The sequence below is a fragment of the Rhipicephalus sanguineus genome, chromosome 6, assembly GCF_013339695.2.
Source record: "Rhipicephalus sanguineus isolate Rsan-2018 chromosome 6, BIME_Rsan_1.4, whole genome shotgun sequence".
Taxonomy (NCBI): Eukaryota; Metazoa; Arthropoda; class Arachnida; order Ixodida; family Ixodidae; genus Rhipicephalus; species Rhipicephalus sanguineus.
The window spans coordinates 106,166,980-106,187,251 of NC_051181.1; the positions used below are offsets into that span (position 1 = coordinate 106,166,980).

The 20,272-nt window shown below is 48.1% G+C and overlaps 2 protein-coding genes across 3 annotated transcripts in view; both read right to left on the bottom strand.

Annotated features, from left to right (window-relative positions):
• Positions 1-16,060, bottom strand: part of LOC119396089 (cathepsin L-like) — a 543,104-nt gene extending 527,044 nt beyond the window's left edge. The window contains exon 1 of the mRNA XM_049416905.1: positions 16,057-16,060. The gene's annotated coding sequence lies outside the window, so the exon portion shown is untranslated. The remainder of the gene's footprint in view (positions 1-16,056) is intronic.
• LOC119396095 (uncharacterized) overlaps positions 1-20,272 on the bottom strand; it is a 62,799-nt gene that overhangs the window by 19,553 nt on the left and 22,974 nt on the right. The window contains exon 2 of one of the 2 annotated variants that reach the window (XM_049416906.1): positions 2,487-2,577. In XM_049416906.1, coding sequence (XP_049272863.1) covers positions 2,487-2,568 — 82 coding nt within the window. In that variant the 5' untranslated portion in view covers positions 2,569-2,577. Of the gene's footprint in view, positions 1-2,486; positions 3,133-20,272 lie in introns of those variants that run through there. The other variant, XM_037663186.2, reaches the window with a different exon arrangement.

Sequence of the window (20,272 nt, forward strand, 5' to 3'; positions counted from 1 at the left end):
ACTGGGCCACTAAAAATGAAGGCAACAGTTAGCCCAATAGACGGGTGTGTGCCACAGAAATCTGTGCGGCCTATCGAAAACTATCATCATCATCATCATAAACGCGCACGTACCACAGAAATTGGGTAAATCCCACTACACACAACTTCCACTGAAAAGGAAGAAGGCAGAAGGAAAAGGAAGTGCGCTTCTCTTGCTACTTCAATGTAACCGGTCCGTTACACATGTAACCACTAGCTTGCTCAAACTGCGCTCGAATGTCTATGAACTTTCCTGATTATTTTAGGATCTTCTGGTAGGTTGGAGCGCGAAAACACGAGCAGTTGAATTTATTCTGGAACTCAGGCGGCCACCAGCTATAAGGCTGGAATGTTCGATGCCGCATGTATGAATGCCGACGAGCCTATCCGCAGATCAGATTACTCGACGGCCGACGACTGCCCGCGCCGCTAACGGCCTACAGTGGGCATTCCTTGTCTTTTGGCCTCTCATTTTCCGGGCACAGGTTCGCCCCAAGAGTTCCGTCTTTGAATACGCTGACTGCCGCGTCCTTCACCGTCACGACCACGTGACAATATATATAGATCGTATGTATAGACAATATGTATAGACTACCGGTCGACTCCTTCCACTGGCGCAGCCAATCGCTCTCCTGCTCTCTCCTCCTTTCCACACCACCTGCGTCTCGTTGGACATTAGGGCTCTGAATGGGCGAAACTATGGCGGGAGCGGATTCAGAGCCAGAATGTCCAACGAGACGGAATGTCCAACGACTCTGAACGTCCAACGTTGCTGTTTTTAACTGTAGTGCAATGATTATAACCCAAATTGGAAGTAATAAAGTGGAAGAGAGAGCATCCTTTACGTCGGTGGGATCCGAACCCGCAACCTTGCAAATACGGCTATGATTTGCGTTGGCTAACACTCCCAGGGATCAAACGCACATAAATACCCAACAAAGTGGACGAGGGAGCGGGCTCCGTCGTAGCTCAATTGTTAGAACATCGGACCCGCAATCCGAAAGTTGTGGGTTTGGATCCCACCGATGGATAGGTTGACACTAAATAAATGCTTGAATAAAGCACTGAACAGAAGGCTTGTGTAGTAAAGTATGCGAACTCGTTGCACACAATATTGCGGCTACTTTGCAGGGTTACATTTAATCTATTACGTATACAATTTTGGTTCCTGCGAATGGCGACTCATTTCAATTTTCCGACCGAGGCGGAATGTCCAACGAGATTGAATGTCCAACGAGCCTGAATGACCACTTTGGACATTCCGTCTCGCTGGATATTCCGTCTCCTTGGACAGTCTGTCTCTTTGGACACTCAGGCCGCAAGCGGTTTCACCTTTGCTCTCCTCCTCTTTCCCAGATTAACCCTCTCCACGTCGCTACTCTTTCTCTACTATGCTCAGCTCGCTACATAGTCTTCCCTCTCACCAACTTAGCTTTACCCATGCTCTCCCTCTCGTCAGGCTTAACTCTCGCAGCTGGGCAAGAAAGTGCGGACGACGGATCCCCAGAGATTTACCACTGTTTGTTAAGATTTGCTTATAAATATAGTTAAAATCAGTGATGCCACTGATTTTAACCATCGATCGACACAGATCAACAGCGGTCTATATAAAGACGACGCTGAAAATGTTGTATGAATCGTGGAATAACGTGAGGCAGTCCAATATAAGGTACTGTTTCGCGAATGCCAATTTGGTTTTTTTTTTTGTAGTCGAAGAGTAGGTCCAACCCAAAGACCTCGCACAGCTGGACGAAGCTTGGTATATTGAACCGTCCAGGCACTGCATTTGAGGACTTCGTTTCTGCTGATGAGATAATGCGTTGTATTGTCTAGGCAAAAAAAAAGACGAGGGTACGAATTTGGCTTGTTGGTTCATCGTAAACTGACTTGTAGCGTAGCGCAGGCAAAGACGAGGACGTGTCCGTTTGTCGATTGATCTTTTGTCTTCTCTTCCTGCGCTTTGCTACAAGCTAGTTTGTAACTTCATTGCCAATTTGCCGTTCCTTAACGTCTAGCTAAAACGAAAACACGGGTGTTCTTTCATTTGACCCTCATCGAAATGCGGCCGCCGTGGCCAGGATGGCCAGGATTCGAAGCCGCGCCCTCGAGATTAGCTGCGCGGCACCTTACCTATAAGCTACCATGGCGGTTTAGGACTATACTCGCATGCCTGTATACATGATACGAACTTGAACTCAATAGTTGCTTTTTCATTCGAGCAAGTACACAGTGCTTTGCATAATCGCGATTGTGTTGCACACGACGTGCGTATAAACACGCAATGACACACAGTTTCACCTGATGAAGTGACGACTCAATGTTGTCTATACACCACAGCCTGTTTAGCGTCCCTTTGCCGTCCACCAATAATGGTCATACTTATTATGAGCTGCGCAAGCCGAGAAGGTGTCTTCATGGCCATTGTATACGAAGAACGCTTGCGATATGATAGAGGATGTCACTTACGACTTGCAGAGTGGCGGCCTCCCGCGCTCATCGCCACAGCCACAAGGCAGGCGGCGAGCACCAACACCACGGCGGTTTTCATATCGCTCGACTGCAAAGATGGCAAAACGACACACACTCGCTTGACAGCAACAACGCTCGAATCGCTCACTATTGCTTCTCTCACATCAACCTAATATGTCCCCTCGAGACGGACCAAACAAGCTCAGCTCTTGGACGGGACGGAGAGATCACATGTACACTAATGGGAAATCGCGTAACTGGCTTTCCGTGGTTTATATATCCCGCTTCTCTTCCCATTTATTATTCTCTGCTTTTTGTTTGAAAGCGAGACGATACGCCATGCTATATCACGTGACAGGACACCCTGACAAAGAACTAAGTTTAGCCTTGACGCGACGACTGTCTCCCGAGAGCTGGAGTGACGCGCCGCGGAATTTAGCGATATATGCACAGGCGGAGCTGCACGCCAAGTGCGCAAAAACGAAAAGACTTTGGCGGACGCTTAGGCAAAAGGGCTTTTGCATGGCGACATACACAGGCACGCTCTAGAGCGTGCTCTTTATTCTACGAGACAGTCGGAAACACAGGCTGGTCACTTGCTCGCGTCTTTTCGCGTCACGCCATTTTTAACGATGTAGCTCATGCAAACAAGAGCGACTCGACTCTCACTTTATGTTCCTATTCATCCTTGCTTTGTCACGTATAGAGCTTGCCTCTCACCTACGGGATTCCACGGAAAGCATTGCGTGCCGTTTCTCGTTTAGATATTCGCACGTAGGCATATTGTGCAACACTGCGACCGTTTGTGGGTCCATGTATTTGTGTTTCGTGGTGCGTGCTTCGCTAGTTCGAATAAAAAATTGCGACCTAGACTTGCGACATAGTGGAGCTTGGCTGCTGTCCTTTAATGGTCATTCGACGGAAGAGCCCGCAGAGAACCAACTCAACACAGTGCATTCAATCGGCGAAACAATGGAACCATGAAAGGCAACATCGGTGTCTTAAAACTAGGTGCCCACATTGTTCTATGCGATGCCCTAGTTACAGCGGCGTTCATTTCCCTTCATCACTTATTATATTCAGTTCGCCTGCAGAGCAACACCGAACTTCGCGACAGAAACGGCTAACGAAGCCGTTGCGCTTGTGGAAAATGAGTTGAGGATTATTCCGGTCCCTCCATTAGAGGCATCTTCCCCCTGAATCATTTCGGCAATGCTGTTCAAAAAATGTGCGCCATTTCTATTGAGTGACGTCGGTAATTGCGTCAGTTCCTGCTCGACGTAGGCAGCAGGCGCTTAAAAACTGTTTTGTTTCAGCCAAGCGTCATCGTATGCTGTGCTTGATGTGCAAGATGCTATGAACACAACCTCAAAAAAAAAGAAAGAAAAATAGTGCGGCTTGCTCTAAGTCGCGCAAGGCTGGGTCACAGCAGAGGTGGTGGGCACGTTTCAGCTTCTGTTGTTAACAATCTGTACAATGTCAAAAAATATTTGCACATTAAGTACTGTAAAGCATCTTATTCACTTTAATATCTGGTCATGGAGAGCGTATCTGTAAAAGAAAAGGCACGAAAATATGAGTTGTAGTTTGAGATTATAAGCGGGCCAACAAAAATAAAAACGCATTTATATCTTCAGCCCCCTGGAAGGCGATGTGCCCCGTCTTAATAATAGTAGAGCAATTCAACCTTATTTCACACGCGCGAATGCTTTCCGCATCTCCTTTTTCCGAGACACAATAGAAATGTGGAATAGTTTACCCAATGCGGTTGTTCAACAAACACCGTCAGTGAAATTCGAAAATGCGTTAGACAGTCTTCTTTGTAGTGATGCGCGCTAAATTCTGTTGTGAGCATTCATTCGTCGATTTTTAGCTGTATAGTCACTGTTTGTTTTTTATTTTTCTGTTGTTGGTTATTCATCTCTTATTTCTATGTGCTTTTGAATGTTTCTTTTTGTGCGAATGCTTGCATGCTTGAAGACGTTATTTGTGCGAATACTTGGATGCTTGAAGACCAGGGGCGTAGCCAGGAATTTTTTTCGGGGGGGGGGGGGGGTTCTACCATACATTATGTATGTTCGTGCGTGCGTTTGTATGTGTGCGTGTATATATACGCAAGCAAAACTGAAACATTTCGGGGGGGGGGGGGTTTGAACCCCCCAACCCCCCCCTTGGCTACGCCCCTGTTGAAGACGTTATCTGCGACCTCAGTATTGGCCTGGTGTGCGACCGATGGCGGCGCTGCGAACGGCGCCTGTATGACGTCAGAGCGGGGATTCGCGCGCTTTCGTCTGCTACGTAGGCCCAGCGCCGTGTTGAAACCACCGTTGTGGTAAATCTCAACAAAAAAGCAGTTTAATTGGTTATCTTGCGTATGGTGGCTACCGACGCTATTCAAACAACCGAGGGTCTGCTTTTAACGTTCATTGAGAACCACAGCTCTTTGTTTCTTAAAACTGCGGCCGCGTGTCTCCGCGGCGAGTGGTGCGCAATGGTGAAGTACTGGTCTGCGCCTCAGTGTACTTCGTCCGCTCGTGAAAAAGGCTTTCACAACTATCCTAAGGACCCGAAGTTGAAGTGGATAGTGAAGCTCAGAATGGGAAAGCGCCCCACGCCTTCATTGACCGTGTGCAGCAGGGGCGTAGCCAAGGGGGGGGGGGGGGGGGTGTTCAAACCACCCCCGAAATTTTTCAGTTTTGCTTGCGTATATACACGCACACACACAAACGCACGCACGAACATACATAAAGTATGGTTGAACCCGCTCGCCCCCCCCCCCCCCACAAAAAAAAAAAAAATTTCTGGCTACGCCCCTGGTGTGCAGCAAGCACTTCGCGGACAGTGACTTCTGCTATACCACTGTACGCGTCCCTCTTAGGTAAGCTTGTGACCGTGTTTAAGCGCCTCGCCAATACTTAAGCCGTTTATTGCACGCAGGCTATAAGCATAGGCGACTTACACCAGGTGCGGTGCCGTCCCACAACCTGCCACGAAGGCCCCTATAGACAAAAGGAGCCGACGACGCGGCCTCCGAATCGCCTCGCAGGAAAGCGCGCTTCACGAGCTCAGCTGAGCGGCGCAGGATATCTGAGACTTCCGCTGCATTTGGATGGTGTACATACGTATTTTACTTATGAAGGCAAGCGCGCGCCTAGCGGACTGCTTATCATAAATTCATAAGCGAAACCTATTGCCGCTGTTTAGTGCACATTCTCTAAAAGTTTTCACCTGAGGCAGTACAGACTTTTTAAAAAGCGGAGCTCTTTAAGCTTTTCGTTAGGCTGCGCGTGAAACTCGACCCAGCTTGCCTTTGCCACGTTAATCTCTGTGGCCCTGTGCGTGGTATAATCAGCGATTAACTGCTTGTTATATTCTAATACCCTTAATTGGTGTATTCATGTGGGAGGTAGTGGCCAAGTACTACACCAGGGTGGCCAATCCTGCTCTGGTGAGGGGGAGACGCGTGAGGGGGAGACAGAAAATTACGTGGGGAGATGAGATTAAGAAGTTTGTAGGTACAACGTGGCAGCAGAAAGCACAGGACCGGGTTGATTGGCGGAACATGGGAGAGGCCTTTGCCCTGCAGTGGGCGTAGACAGGCTGCTGCTGCTGCTGATGATGATATTATTCTAATACCCATGCGACGGCCCTGTGTGGTGTTAATATGAACTACGACGTATTATCGTTCTCACTGAACCAACATTACGGGACAAACTGCGATCATGGGCATCGGCAGGGGGGTGTGCAACAAGGCGGCACTTGCGCACTTGTTTTCAGGACGAAAGCTGCGACGGTGATGCGATCTGCGTTGACGGCCTCGAACGCGCATTCAACAACGTGACCTGCGTCGTACGCCTCTTCGCCCTCGATGGGGCACCGCGACCTTTCACAAGCTATATCTACATACTTGTAGATGCTGGAGAACGGCACGCTTGCTGAAATATCGAAAGAAACACCCAAACTAATGAGTATCGTACGGTGGAAACAAGATAACGAGCGAGAACACTCGCACATAGTTTCACTTTCTTACCAGCAATGCGGTCGGTGGCGTCGACATACTCGTCGGCCATTCGGCGGATTTCTAGGCCCTGTCGATTGGGCCGCAACTGAAACAAGTTCAAGATTACACTCGAAAACATTCGTTGTAGGCGTTAGTTGACCGTCGCGACGCTGTTAGTTCGACAAAGTTCCCGCCTGAAGCAGACGATCCGCATACAGGAGCAGCGGCTGCTGCAGCACGGTTGAGAGCGGTGTCCCCGCTCTGACGTCACACGCGAGAGGGCGCCACTCCAAGATCTCGAGGCCAATACTTGGGTTAAAATCCAAGCGATAGACACCTTATACTGAAGCGTGCTGCCTGATGCTCGAGCGTTTGTGAAGTATTCCAACTATCTTCACGTACGTCTATACTGACGGTTACGTCAGTATAGACAATAACAGATATGTTCTGCGGCATATTGGATTCCACCTATTAGAGTTGGAGCTACATGGTCTGGCAGCTTGGACCACCTAGTCTCTTCGACAGTTGCTGAGAGCGCAGCTATTGCTGCTGCTCTTCGCAAACTGAATAATAGACCCGCCAAACAAGCTGTAATTCTCTCGGACTGTAAGTCGACAACGCAATAACACTGTCGAGGGACTCCCACAAACAAGTTCTGCCACCAGTCGGTAGCATCACTGAAAGACGTTACCAAAAAAAAAAAAAGGCATCAGGATAACATTGCAGTGGACACCTTCGCATGTTGGTGTCAGCGTCAATGAAAGAGCAGATACCCTAGCCAACGAAGCACTTTCAAGACAACCGACAGTCAGCGTTTCTAGGAATCAGCAACTACCAAAACAGACAATTTGATGCCATTTTCGCTCTCTATGGAATTCGCCCCATCAGCCCTGTGTCACAAGAGGCCTTAGTCGCGCCGAGAAAATCCTGCTGTACGGAATAAGAACACGATGGGCCCACACTCCTGCATGGTTATTTACAAGTAAGGAGTGCTCCTTCCCCGCTGTGCGCTGAATGCAATGAAGTTGCGGATATACATCACTAGATCTGGTCGTGTAGGCGTTTTTTGCTCTGAAAGGGAGAGACTAATGGACAGTGTGAAGAAAAGAGGGTTTCCCCACGGACGCTGCGAAGACACTGTGTTTCCGGCAGGTGTGAGGTTGATTCGCAAGAAAGTGGCTACTACATTTCTACGTTTTCTACGAAAGACAGGTTTAAAGGGGCCCTGCAACACCTTTTTTTGTTATATTGGAATAGTCCCATTATTGACGTATGACTCTTCACGAGCCACATGCCGCAAAAATTTTTCGAATCCGTCAAGTCTAAGTGGTGTTACCAAATTATAGAGATCACGTTCCGCAGCTTTCTCTCTCAACTCAACGCAGCGAGCGCGCGGAAAGCTGCGCGCGGCGTGAGGGGAGGGAAGGAGGGCGGAGGTGCGAGGAGGCGACGTCAGCGCCGGCGGCAATTTTTTCATTTTTTTCTCTCTGGCCTCTCGGCGCAACCACGTGGTCTGTGCCGCCACTTCCGGTCGGCTTGCGTCGTTCTCGTCATGGAGGAAGGAAAAACTAAGGAGAGGCCCTGACGTCACATTCGTGAAGCCTCCACATCGCAAACACCCGCATTGCCTCCTAGCGAAGGCGCAGCGAAACATTTCGCGACTTCCGTCTCGATGTTTGCAAGCGCATGCGCGCATCGCGAAACTTTGCAGCCTTTTTGTTTATTTGTTTGTTTTTTGCCGTGCGAGCGGTGTAGTCGATTCACGCATGCTGCTCTTTGTGTGTGTTCTTTAGGAAAGCTACGCAATGCCCAGCTGTTGCGTATACCCGTGCAAATCGCGTGCACGCGGACAGTACCGGGTGTCACTTTTCATGTGTACGTATACGTTCGCTTCATTGCTGATCACTAAGGCATGGTATTTGCGTGCGAAGCTCTCGGATGTGCGCTCTGTTGCTTGTTACTCATTCTGTCAACTCAGAACTCATGTGAACTTTTGTTTTTGGCGTCTGACGCGCCGTACATAACATGCGCTGAAGGCATCGTACGTTTTAGAGGCTGTGTCGTTCAACGAAAGGGCAATAAACTTTTGTTGTTGTTATCGGACTACGTGATGTATGTATTGTTCGGTGTGCGCTCGCTGCGTGCTTGTGTTGTGTGCGCACTGGAATTACAAACTTTACGTGCACGATCGCCTATACAATTCAGCGGTGTCCTCTTTTCGACGTGAAGTTACGTCAACTATAGGTTGGCGTTGCGCCGCAACCGCTAATCGGGCAATCGGGCTACGAGAACGGAAAAGAGAGATCTAACGCCCAGTAGAACGCGTAAGTCACTGCTAGGTGAGTTCGAATACAATGATGCAGGGGCTGAATGTTTTTGATTACGGCACGTACCGGTACTTTCTGGACTGTTGCACGAAAACGCTCGCTCGGGCCTGCCACGCACGAACAGCCTGGTAAACGTCTGCTTGCAACGTTTTACTACGTGCAAACCGCACAATACGCGCTAAGTTTACGCCGGGACTACAAATCTGAGCAGAAGCGAACCACCGCGGAGAGCACGCCGCGGGGCGTCTGCTGTTTTGTTTGCCCCATACCGGTTTGTTTGCCCCATAAATCTGACGTCACTTCCGCCACACTTTTCGCAATGCATTGGGATACGATAGGGCCTCTCCTGAGTTTTCCTTCCTCCATGGTTCTCGTCGAGCGGAGTCGATCGCGCTGTGTATCGCGCGTGCTTGAAAACTGCGCGTCGGTTTGGTAATGTTGGGTGTGCACCTCGAACGCCGTAGTGTTTTCATCGCTCTGCCAACCATGGAAGCAAACGTGCGCGCTCGTTTGGAACGAATGACAGCTGAGATCGGTTTCGGCCCATACTCCGATACACCGCCTCGTAAGACGGCACTGGCAGACGACCCCGAAGCGCCGCCATTACCGGACGCCAGCATTGTTATCGGAGACACGCTGCGCCCGTGCCTCGGTCGGTCGTGAGAACGTGCCGACGATGCAGTTCTCAGCTGACGAGGCAACACTCGAACGGCTGCCACTCTCAACGGCAACCGGCGATGGTCAAAAGCACAGAAATATTCACGTTTTCGGCACTGCGCATGACGAAGAAAACGGAACCACGCAACTACGAGCAGACGAGCTGTCGGTGAGACCGGAAGTGCTAATATTAATGTTTGTTCGGTGTTTTTAACGCGATAACATAATATAAACATACATATTATCTACTTATTGAACTCAAAATTAACAACGAAAGTAATAATGAGGGTGTTATCGTGATTATAACATCAGCCAATGGTGGAACTGCCGACAATCGCGTCATATTTTGCGGACTAATACATCATTTGTCGAGAGAAGAGGGAGCGATTTTCAGCTGACTTTGAGAATTTATTGTAAATTCCAGGCCGTGCGCATCGCTATAATATTTGGCTCGCGTGTTCTCGGGAGCCTCGACTACCGATCGGCAGCGCTTTTTGAGCATGCTCGAAAAGTGTTGCAGGGCCCCTTTAAGCGATATATGGTGAGCCGTACTATATAAAAAGAGTCACTCAGGCGGAGCAGTTGCCGGCCAGGTCTGCCAGGCTAACCTCGCCTGTGACAACATCACCGCCGCCACCACCACCATAAATTAGGGAACCTTCATTAGTGAACATCGGATGGTGACACGAATTGAATGGCAAAAGAACCGCTGTGTGGCGTTCGGCTTCGTGCAGTCTTAGGTGAATGCGTAAGGAAACCTGTGAGTTTTAAATGTACACCTACCTTAACCACGCTTACTAAGTGACTGTGCTGCTATGTGCGAGTACGGGAGTATATATACAAAATTGCCTGCCATGGCGGTCACATTAAAAAAAGAATATATATGTGTGTGGCTTAACTTAAAACTAAATATACAGCTGTTCTTGCATTTCGTCCCGATTGAAATGAGGCCGACGTGACGGGGAATCGAACCCGCATCCGCGAGCTCAGCAGTCGCTAAGCTGCTGCGGTGGTCAGGTTGTATTTTGATAAGGGTGAAATCGGAGAACACTCGTTTATACTGAGGTACATGTTGAGTAACACCGAGTTGACAAAATTAACCCCGTGTCCTCAGCTTCGGTGTTGCTCGTAACTAACTGTGCAGTTAAGGCACGTTAACAACTACAGCTAAATGATAAAGCACCCGTCAAGGTTGTAGGCTATCCTCAACTTGTGAACAATGAATAGGCTAAATAACAAACCACCACCAGAGGAAAAAAAAAGACTTCAGCCTTCCAAAACCATCAACAATGGCTTGGTGCATCTTGACTAACTAAATGTGCAATTAAGGCACGTTAACCACTACAGCTAAATGATTAAGCACGCGTCAACGTTGTAGGCTATCCTCAACTTGTGAAGACTGAATAGGCTAGATACTGAACCACCACCAGAGGAAAAAAAGATTTCAGTCTACTAACACCATCAACAATGGCTTGGTGCATCTTGACGTAGAGGCCTTGTTTGGATCATTGAGACCTTCTAATAGGCTATGTGAAGCGGATGTGCCGAATTTGGAAGTCTGAAACAACGACACTTCTGTTCCTTCTGTCTTTTTATCCTCTGGTGGTGGTTTGACGTCTAGTTTATTCAAAGTAATGAACCAACTAGCTAAGCAATGACTTCTGCTTGGGAAAACTTGCCTGTGAATGTTGAAGGCCGAGCGAATTAAGGACGATGTCGATTCGAACGCAGCTACTTTCAGACTGCGAAGACGACGTGGCAACAACGAAGACGCAGTGGCTCTCAGACTTTTCGCTCTTTCGCACGTTCCACTTGTAGCAAATACAGAAAAAAAAATCTGGAAGTTGTCGCTGTTCGCCCCCTACAAGGCAATGATCCTATGTCGCGCGAGCAGCGCTGGCCTCCCTCCCATCTGCATCTTTGTTTTCGTCGAGTGAGCTCTTTTCCCCGGCAAAGCAAGGACAATCTTATCCTCGTTCGGAAGAGCGGAGCTCGGCGGATGCGTGGTATACGGTTATCGCCCACGAAAGACATCACTGCGGCGAGTGCTTTGGGCTATCAAGCTAGTCCTTTTTGGCGAGATGTCTTCGAGGAAACTTCTTCTCTCCTCTTGTTTCTTTACACGTGCATTTCGCAGCCCGAGCCTCTCGCGATAAGTGTCCGCAAATATCGCAGTGTCGACGCCATTCTGCCTGTTGAAGTCGTCGCACTACTGTCCTGAGTTAGAAAGAGAGAACGGTAGACCGAGAGGGCAAGAAGGTATCCCAACTACCGAAATGAAAATAAAAGCTGCAAGAGAGATTCTACACGTAGTATTACCAACTTTGATAGGCCTACCGCAAAACGAAAATAAAGATCGCCGCCCAAACGCTACGTACAGACGGTTAACCGGTGAAGCTGAAACGTTGGGCCCCAATGTTTATCAAAAGCTGAGATCTATCGAAGTGTCTTCTGTTGTAACCAGCGTTGTATGCGTTACCGAAAAAAAGTAATAAAACACGTTACTAGTTATGCGAACGAAAAAGGAACGCGTTACCGCCCTACGTTACCCATAAAAAAAAGTTGACGTGTTACCGTTACCGTTACCGAAAAAAAGTAATGGACGTTACTTCTGCCGTTACTCTATGATCAGAAATCTCAAACTGTTTACATAAGCACTGTCTAGTCGAAGACGATGGTACAAAGTTTCCAGATGTCGAAGAAGTCTGCAACTGCAGTTGACAGTTTACGGTGCCGCTTCGGTCAAACCGATAATCCATACTGTAGTAACTGTGGCTCCATAGAAACTATCAAGCATATTTTTGTTTGAGTGCCGAGCGTATGCCAAAGAACGTGTGCTCTATGAACATTGCATGCTTATGCAGACCAAAAGAACTTTAACATTGCATGCTTAGGCTGACCAAAAGAACTCTATCAATCGACTGTGCCTTGGGCCCTTTACCCTGCGCCACACAACAGAGGCAAGCGATGAAACTACTATTCAGATATCGGTCAGCTCGACAAACTTTAATGGCACCTTGAAAGCACGTAATAAGTCACTGTCAGCACACGTCCCCGCCCAAGAGACAAAAAACTCAGTTTGTGTTTTTACCTCTTTTTTTATTCTATTTTAACTTTTTATATTTTTTTCTATATCTCTCTCTCTTTGTGTCTTTCAGTCCCGAATCCCCTTCGCCACGCAGAGTAGCAAGTCAGCGAATCTACACACGCCGGCTAAATTCTCTGCCTTTCAATAAAGAGCTCTCTCTCTCTCAGAAATATTAATCAGCGCACCTTCGTAGCGGGAATGTACAATAGCAACTTTATAAAGCTCATATTTATATTTCACATAAAAGTTCTAGCCGAAACAATAATTTTACTCGAAGTACTGATTTAATTTTAACGAGAATGATTTTCACAAATGCGCTGTACCTTAGTAGTACTGCCTAAAGTTGCCTGTATACTTACATGTGACGGATTCTGACTCTGCGGAAGACATTTTTTTCGCAGTGGGACAAAAAAAAACATGGTTGATCCCTCCGTCATAAGAATCGGAATAACACGAAAGTAAAACGTGCCCTTATAGAAGTAACCGAATCTTTACTGCACATTGACATAAGAGAGTTTGCACAATGTATATTGATGTCTGGCAGCTATAGCACCGTTTAACGTGGATGCACACGCTTTGGTGCTTGGTGGTACATCTCCATGCCGACGATTAACGTCCATGTTCAATGATTAAACAAACGCTTGTGGTAGCTGTAGTAGTTAGCGGTGAAAGCGTAATCAGAGAACGAGTTGTGATAGCCACGAGAGCGTCGCATATTGGACGCAGAACTTGGTCGCCATCCTGCGGCATGTTAAAATGTGATTGAACACTGCGGCCGCACTAGAGAGAAACGCAAAGCGCGTCGTGCCACCTCGGTAGCTCGGCCGCAATTTTTCTCGGGACGAGCGCGTAGGCGGGGAACGCGGTGTTACAGCCAGGTGAGGCAGGCGCGCGTCGCAGAGCTATTTTTGGTTTGATTAGCGGGATGCTATAAGCGAGGCCTACGCTTTCACGACGCTTGGGTTAAAGTCGCCACCTCGCGGTGCGTTAGGGCATTGACAAAATCACGTCTATTGAAAACGCGCCGGATGAGACGAACGTCTAACGCGTTGCAGGTACTAATCGCGGAAGCCACAGTAATGATGAATTACTTTACTTTGCCGCTCCCAGAGGGCAACACCACCCCGCCGACCGGGAGAGTGGTAGATATAAAATGCGCGTTTGTAAAGCCTGTAGAGTCTGTGACCGTGGCGCAGTGGATAGCGCGCCCGGGATCTGTTGCTGCGGACCGAGCGGTCGTGGGTTCGATGCCCGTTGATGGAACTTTTTTCTTTGCCGTCTGATCGTGTACATTTTTTCGACGTCATTTCCGTGACGGAAATACGTCACTTAAGTCTTGGTGGACCCCGGCATAAAACACTTTCGTGTTAAAAAATAAAAGTGACCGATTTCATTGTCAACGTTCTTCGCAAAGAAAACGTCACTGGAAAATTTGCTGTAATTATGAGGCGTGCTTTTACTTCCAAAAGTACATGCACACTTTTTTTAGCAGTAAGGAAATGCTTAAATGGCATAAATCTAGGGAAAAGTATTTGCGCGCATGGAAGTGTTTTTTTCCAAACTGCCAGTACGGATGAAGAGAGAGAGACAAAATAACATCGGGGTGAGCTCTGAGAAAGGCGCTTCCACAAGACGAATTAATTTTATGTATAAGACTGCGAGGATAATTGGAATGAAAAGTAACGAGTAACGTGAGACCTCACGTTACCGAAAAATGGTAACGAAAGTAGGTTACCCGTTACAGTTCCGAAATGGTAACGAGTACGTTACTAAGTTACTGGAAAAAGTAACGCGGTACCGGTAACGCCGTTACTTGTAACGCGTTACCGCCAACACTGGTTGTAACCACACTTTTGATTTCTTTCTCACCACATTTAAGAGACGCGTGCTTAAAACTGCGTTTGGTGACGTTAGGTTAACGGGTATTAAGAACATCTAAAGGATTCCATGGGTATCGCTAGCCATGGAATCCCCCCCCCCCCCCCGAAATTTTTTCTGCCACGGTATACAGAGTACAAAATGACACTCGACTACGCTTACCTGCCCGGACCCCACGTCGGATCAAGGGCGTGCCCGCCCTCCGATAAAAAATTCTGCCAACGAGACTGCTGTGAGAAAGGGGACTATATGTATACTAGTACACTCTAAGAAAAAAAAAAGAGTATGCGTGACTCTTTTCGGAGAGTTCTGACTTGCCACGTATAGGACTCTCTTTAAATAGTCACGGTGACTCTCTTGGTGGGTCAGGGTCGGCTCGCTCTAGGAGAGTCCCCTGACCCTCTAGGAAGAGTGCAAAGACTCTCATCGGGAGGATCACGTTACCACTCATAAGGAGTCAGAAGACTCTTGCCGGTAACTTTCCTAGGGGGGTCAAGGGACCCACACCGACGCATCAAGCGACTCCACAAGTATTTTAAGCTACTCATTTGATCCTTGCTCTACTTTAGCGCGACTACTGTTGAAAATAGTGGAGTATTCATTTTAAGCAATTCCAATAATACTTGCCGTTCTGCCCAGCGACTGTACAAAAAGAATAGCTCAGTTTTAGCACTATTTTAATAAAACTCGTCCAAACAACACATATTTTCCAACAAAGTTATATAGAAAGCGCGAAAAGATGGTCTGTGATTTCCAATTAAGAAGTTTGGGTATTCCTCATTTACATGCTTCTATGAGTATAGCCAACTAAAATGTGTGACTGTGATGTGCAGTGTCATATGGTGCTAAATGAGCAGCAGAAATCGCCATCATGTTTCTATATTTATTCCTTGTGATTAAGAATAAATCAAAAAGTGGTGACGGCTTGAGGCATCAGACTTGTGGCTTGCTAGGTTGTCGCTCCTGTCCAGCGTGAGCACCATGAAAAACGGCATCTGAAAAGCAGAACGTGATATTATGATGAGAAAATGAAATTGCAGCAAAGGTTTGCAAAACCTACCCAATAAGTGGTTCACACAGACATAATAAAGGCTAACAACAAAACAACAAAGCACATCCTCCGGCAGCCAGGGGCATGCCGTGAGCGGTTATTGGCCGCACGTTTTACAAACGTAACCCATCCTTAAATACTCAGATAAACAGATGCGAGTACTAGGGCCCGAACGACACCCAGCGCGTGCGTACGCCGTCTACGTCGAGATCAGTCATGTCATATGCTAGAATTAGCGCACGTAACTCCCACAATCACGTACACTCACTCGATTCTGTTACAGCGCCCAACGTCATCGCAGTGTATGCAAACCCCGAAAACAGCAAACAGAAACGAGGGAAAAGAGTGCACGCCGGCGGCCGCAACAACGCGCGCCGTCGAAAGTCTAGAGCTTTTTCACTTCACCGGCGAGGCGTGTCCAACTAGAATGACTACCGCGTACGTTCTGGAAGCCACCGTACTATATCTGCACCTCAAACTACCGTCTTTAAGCCAACAAAAATCATTACATATAGTGCGTCTGAGCGTTCTGTACACAGGCCTTTTTTTTTTTTTCACGTTCCCACGCGTGGAAGCACGCCGCACACTCAAGGTCGATGGAAATGTTATTAGGAAGTAGACTAAACGGCATCTCAAAATGACATCTTGCACCTTCAGTAGTGCAAACACGACGTGCGATCAGCAAGAAATGACCCTCGATTATTGTTTGCATCGCTCACTTTATGGGAGCTTGTACAGCAACGCGCATAACGGTGGCAGCTCGTTAACTGACAGCTTTAGTGGGGCATCCGCAACAGCCCCGCGGATACAGGCTACTGTTGGAAATGGCTGGCAGATTCCGCAGAGCTGCTGCAGACGCCCAGCTAAAGCTGTATTATTAGTACCTACGAAAACAGTACACTCACCGTTAACTGGCGCCCGTTGTCGGTGTCCGCAGCTCCATGAATATTCCGCCCTCCAAGCGTCACTTCGTGCCCGAAGCCGGCGTCAATACCACCGAAGACGCGCAACCAACTCGTCGACGCAACGCATTCCAATAGACCAGGAGACTGCGAGACTGCGACGACTGAGACAACTGAGAGAGGAGAGCGGCGCGCCACCCCAGCGCCAACCCCGTCTGCGTCGCCGAGCAAGGCGCCACAACGGCGCCAAAGGGCGAGCGTGCGATATTTATGGCGTATACGGCGGCTCTTCCGTATATACCGAAGCCAATCGAAACGCGCTTCAGGAGGGTCCAGAGACTCCTTCTCAAATGCGAACTCTTTTTTTCTGCCTGTACCTTCCAAAAGGGGTCAGATGGACACCCGTAGACAGTCACGGTTCCATGACCCTCTTTTGACTCTCCTTTTTCTTAGAGTGTAGTAGTATTAAGGAAATATGACTACGACGTATGCTTCAAGCATATAGCGGTACCAAAGCGAAAACCGGGACACACAATATGTCAAAAGACTGGGCGGGCAAACACGGACACAAGAGAGAAGTCAAGACAGCACAAACGCCGTCTTATTCTCCTGATCAATTTCTGTGAGTGCTTTTGCTCGTTTATATGAAATGTTTGGTTTCTCAACGATGCCTCTGCTTTTGTTAGCGCAAACATGCACACACGCACACACCTAAAAACGCGAGCAGACAAAGAGAGAGAGAGAGAGAGAAGATGAAATTATCATAAAAATTGGAGGCAACCCTAAACCTTGAGAGAGAGAGAGAGAGAATTAAACTTTATTGAGGGACCAGGCGCGCGTGCTCTTCGCCCAGAGGTGGGTGACTTTCTCATTCCAGGTAGCCATGGCTTGCAGCTGACGCTCGAGCCCTGTCCACCAACCGGAGCTGGTCCTCAGGGTTCGCGGACGTCAGCAGCGCCTCGCACTGGTCTTCCGGATTTTCGTCCACGTTCAGTTCGTCTATGGGCGGGATACTTGGGTTGTTGCGACATCCCCATACCATGTGGTACAGGGTGTTGGCAGTGGCCGTGCAGTATGTACAGTGCCTGTTAAAGTTGCCGGGGTACATTGCGTGGAGTAGTGTACCGTGCGGGTAGGTACCCGCCTGTAGCCTTCTCCAAGTCACTGCTTCCTCTCTAGTAAGCCTTTTATGAGCCGCTGGATAGTGGCGTCGTTGCTTCCTGTAGTGCGCGAGTATGTCGGAGTACTTTCTTGGTATTGGCTCCTCTTCGTTTTCGGAGTCCGAATATCGCTGCAGAGTAGCCCTGTGTGTATGCTCTCGGGCTGCGGCATGTGCCGCTCGGTTCCCCGCTAGGGATTCGTGCCCCGGTGTCCAGAGGTTACTTGCATCTTCGAAGTCGCACTTTAGGAGGATTCGAAGGGTTGATTTACTTATTGATCCTTTTTGAAATCTTCGACATGCTTCTTGCGAATCCGTCACTATGGTTACTGAAGAACTTGTACTTATTGCTAACGCAATGGCAAGTTCTTCTGCGGTAGTTGCGTCATTTGCATGTGTCGAAGCGGCGGCGAGTTCTCTACCTGTTTCATCCACCACGCTAGCTACATATTTGTTTACCCCTCGATACTTCGCAGCATCCGTGTAACGCACGCTCTCTTTGTTGCTATAGGTCGCTAGCCTCTGCTGTAACAATCGTGCTCGTGCTTGTCGTCTTCCCTTGTCGTGTTCCGGGTGCATGTTCCTGGGTAGTGGACACACAAATATTTTATCTTTGATTTCTTGGGGAATACACTGAGGCAGGTGTGCTGCTTTTTCCACTGTATAGCCAAGATTCTTTAAAAGTGCCTGCCCCGTTTTTGTAAGTTTTAGTCTTTCCAACTGGTTAACCCTTTGCGCTTCAATTAACTCTTCCCAGGTATTGTGTACCCCCATCTGGAGGAGTTTCGTCGTGGATGTGGTTGGTGAGAGTCCCATGGCAATTTTATAAGCTTTGCGGATGAGGATGTTCACCTTCTGTCGCTGGCCGTTCTTCATGTCCACGTATGGAGTCCCGTAGGTTATGGTGCTTGTGAGCAACGCTTGAATCATGGCGATGCAGTCCTCCTCTTTGAGTCCATGGCGTTTGCTTGCAACTCGCTTGATAAGATGCGTTATTTGCTGAACTGTTCGTTGCAGCTTTTCCACTTCGGCTCCCCCAGTACCATCTTTCTGAATAAGAAGGCCGAGGATACGTAGAGTAGAGACTTTTGTAATACTGATTCCCCCAAGCGTCACTTCAGGATCTGGGATTTCTTGCGGCCGGCGGCCTCGGGTGCGTCTCCGTAATATCAAGAGTTCTGATTTTTCTGGTGCGCACGAAAGACCACATGTTGTAAGGTATTGTTCAGTGGTTCGCACCGCTTCTTGCAGCTGATCTTGTTGGGTACCGCTAGATCCACCTGTGGTCCAAATTGTGAGATCATCCGCATAAAGCGCGTGCTTGATCCCCTTTATCTGATTTAGTTGGTTAGGTAGCGAGCTCATGGCAAAGTTGAAAAGAATTGGCGATATAACAGAGCCTTGTGGTGTCCCTTTAGAAGGCAGCGTGAATTTTTCTGAGCGAAGATTTCCTAATCCTACCGTTGCTGTCCTATCGGTGAGGAAATTTCGAACATACTGGTACATTTTCTCACCGCAGTTGTAAAGATTTAGATGGTGAAGGATGCTTTCATGGGAGACATTATCGAAGGCCCCTTTTACATCGAGGGCGAGGATGGCCCGCTTGCTGTACGAGTCTAATTGGTCAATTACTTCTTCTTTGATTTGTAGGAGGACGTCTTGCGCCGAAAGATTGGACCTGAAGCCAAACATGGTGTTAGCAATGTATCCATTTCCTTCAAGGTACGGGGTGAGGCGATTTAGAACCATATGCTCATAAAGCTTTCCTACACACGAAGTGAGAGATATGGGGTGAAGATTCTGAATAACCAAGGGCTTATTGGGTTTGGGTATCATAGTTACTTCGGCGTGTTTCCACTCCGGCGGAACTCGCCCTTCGTCCCAACATGTATTGATATAGTCAAGAAGCGAATCAAGTGTTTGGCCGTCAATGTTACGAAGGATCTTGTTGTTGATTTGATCCTTTCCCGGGGCAGTGTTGCGAGTAAGCTTGCTCAAGGCCAAGCAAATTTCTGCTTCAGTGAAAGGGCGGTCCAAATCATGGTTGGGGCGACCTTTGTAAATGTCGTATTCTTGGTGCACCGTTCTGTTGCGATCTATTCCGAGAAACTTCTCCTTGGCTTCATTTAGGATGTCGTTTTCTGTGCCCTGGTAATCATTGTAATTTTTGAGAAGTAGGGCAGTAGGCACTGTGCCATTTTTCGTCATTCTACAGACAGCCGTGGTACCTGCTAAATGATGACAAAACGCCAGGCCTGCGCGGAAAGCGCAGCACAGTCACAGCGAAAGCTGGAAGAGCGGCATTTCTAGAGCCCGTTATAAACTCTCCTGTGTCTACTAATACAGGTACATTAGCAACGTACCCACTACGCAGCAAAGCGTAATTTTTGGGAAGTTGGGAAGCACCCAGCACGACATTATTCGTTGTTCTGCGGAGAAGCGAGGTACCATATGTAAGCGATTATGTGCAGTTTGTTGATGCGGCGGTTGATGACGATGAACAATTATGGTTGCGCCCTTTGTAATGGGTTGGAAGCTTTAAACGACCCACTAGTTACGTAATGCATATTGTGTGACGCCCGGTCGTTATTTAACTGTCCCACCACGCTTTATAACACACTTTAACCAGAGAAACGTAGAGCGAGAGAGAGAGAGAGAATTGACTTTATTGAGACCCTGAGGAAATGGATCATGGGAGCCTTATGGGCTTCCTTGGCAACC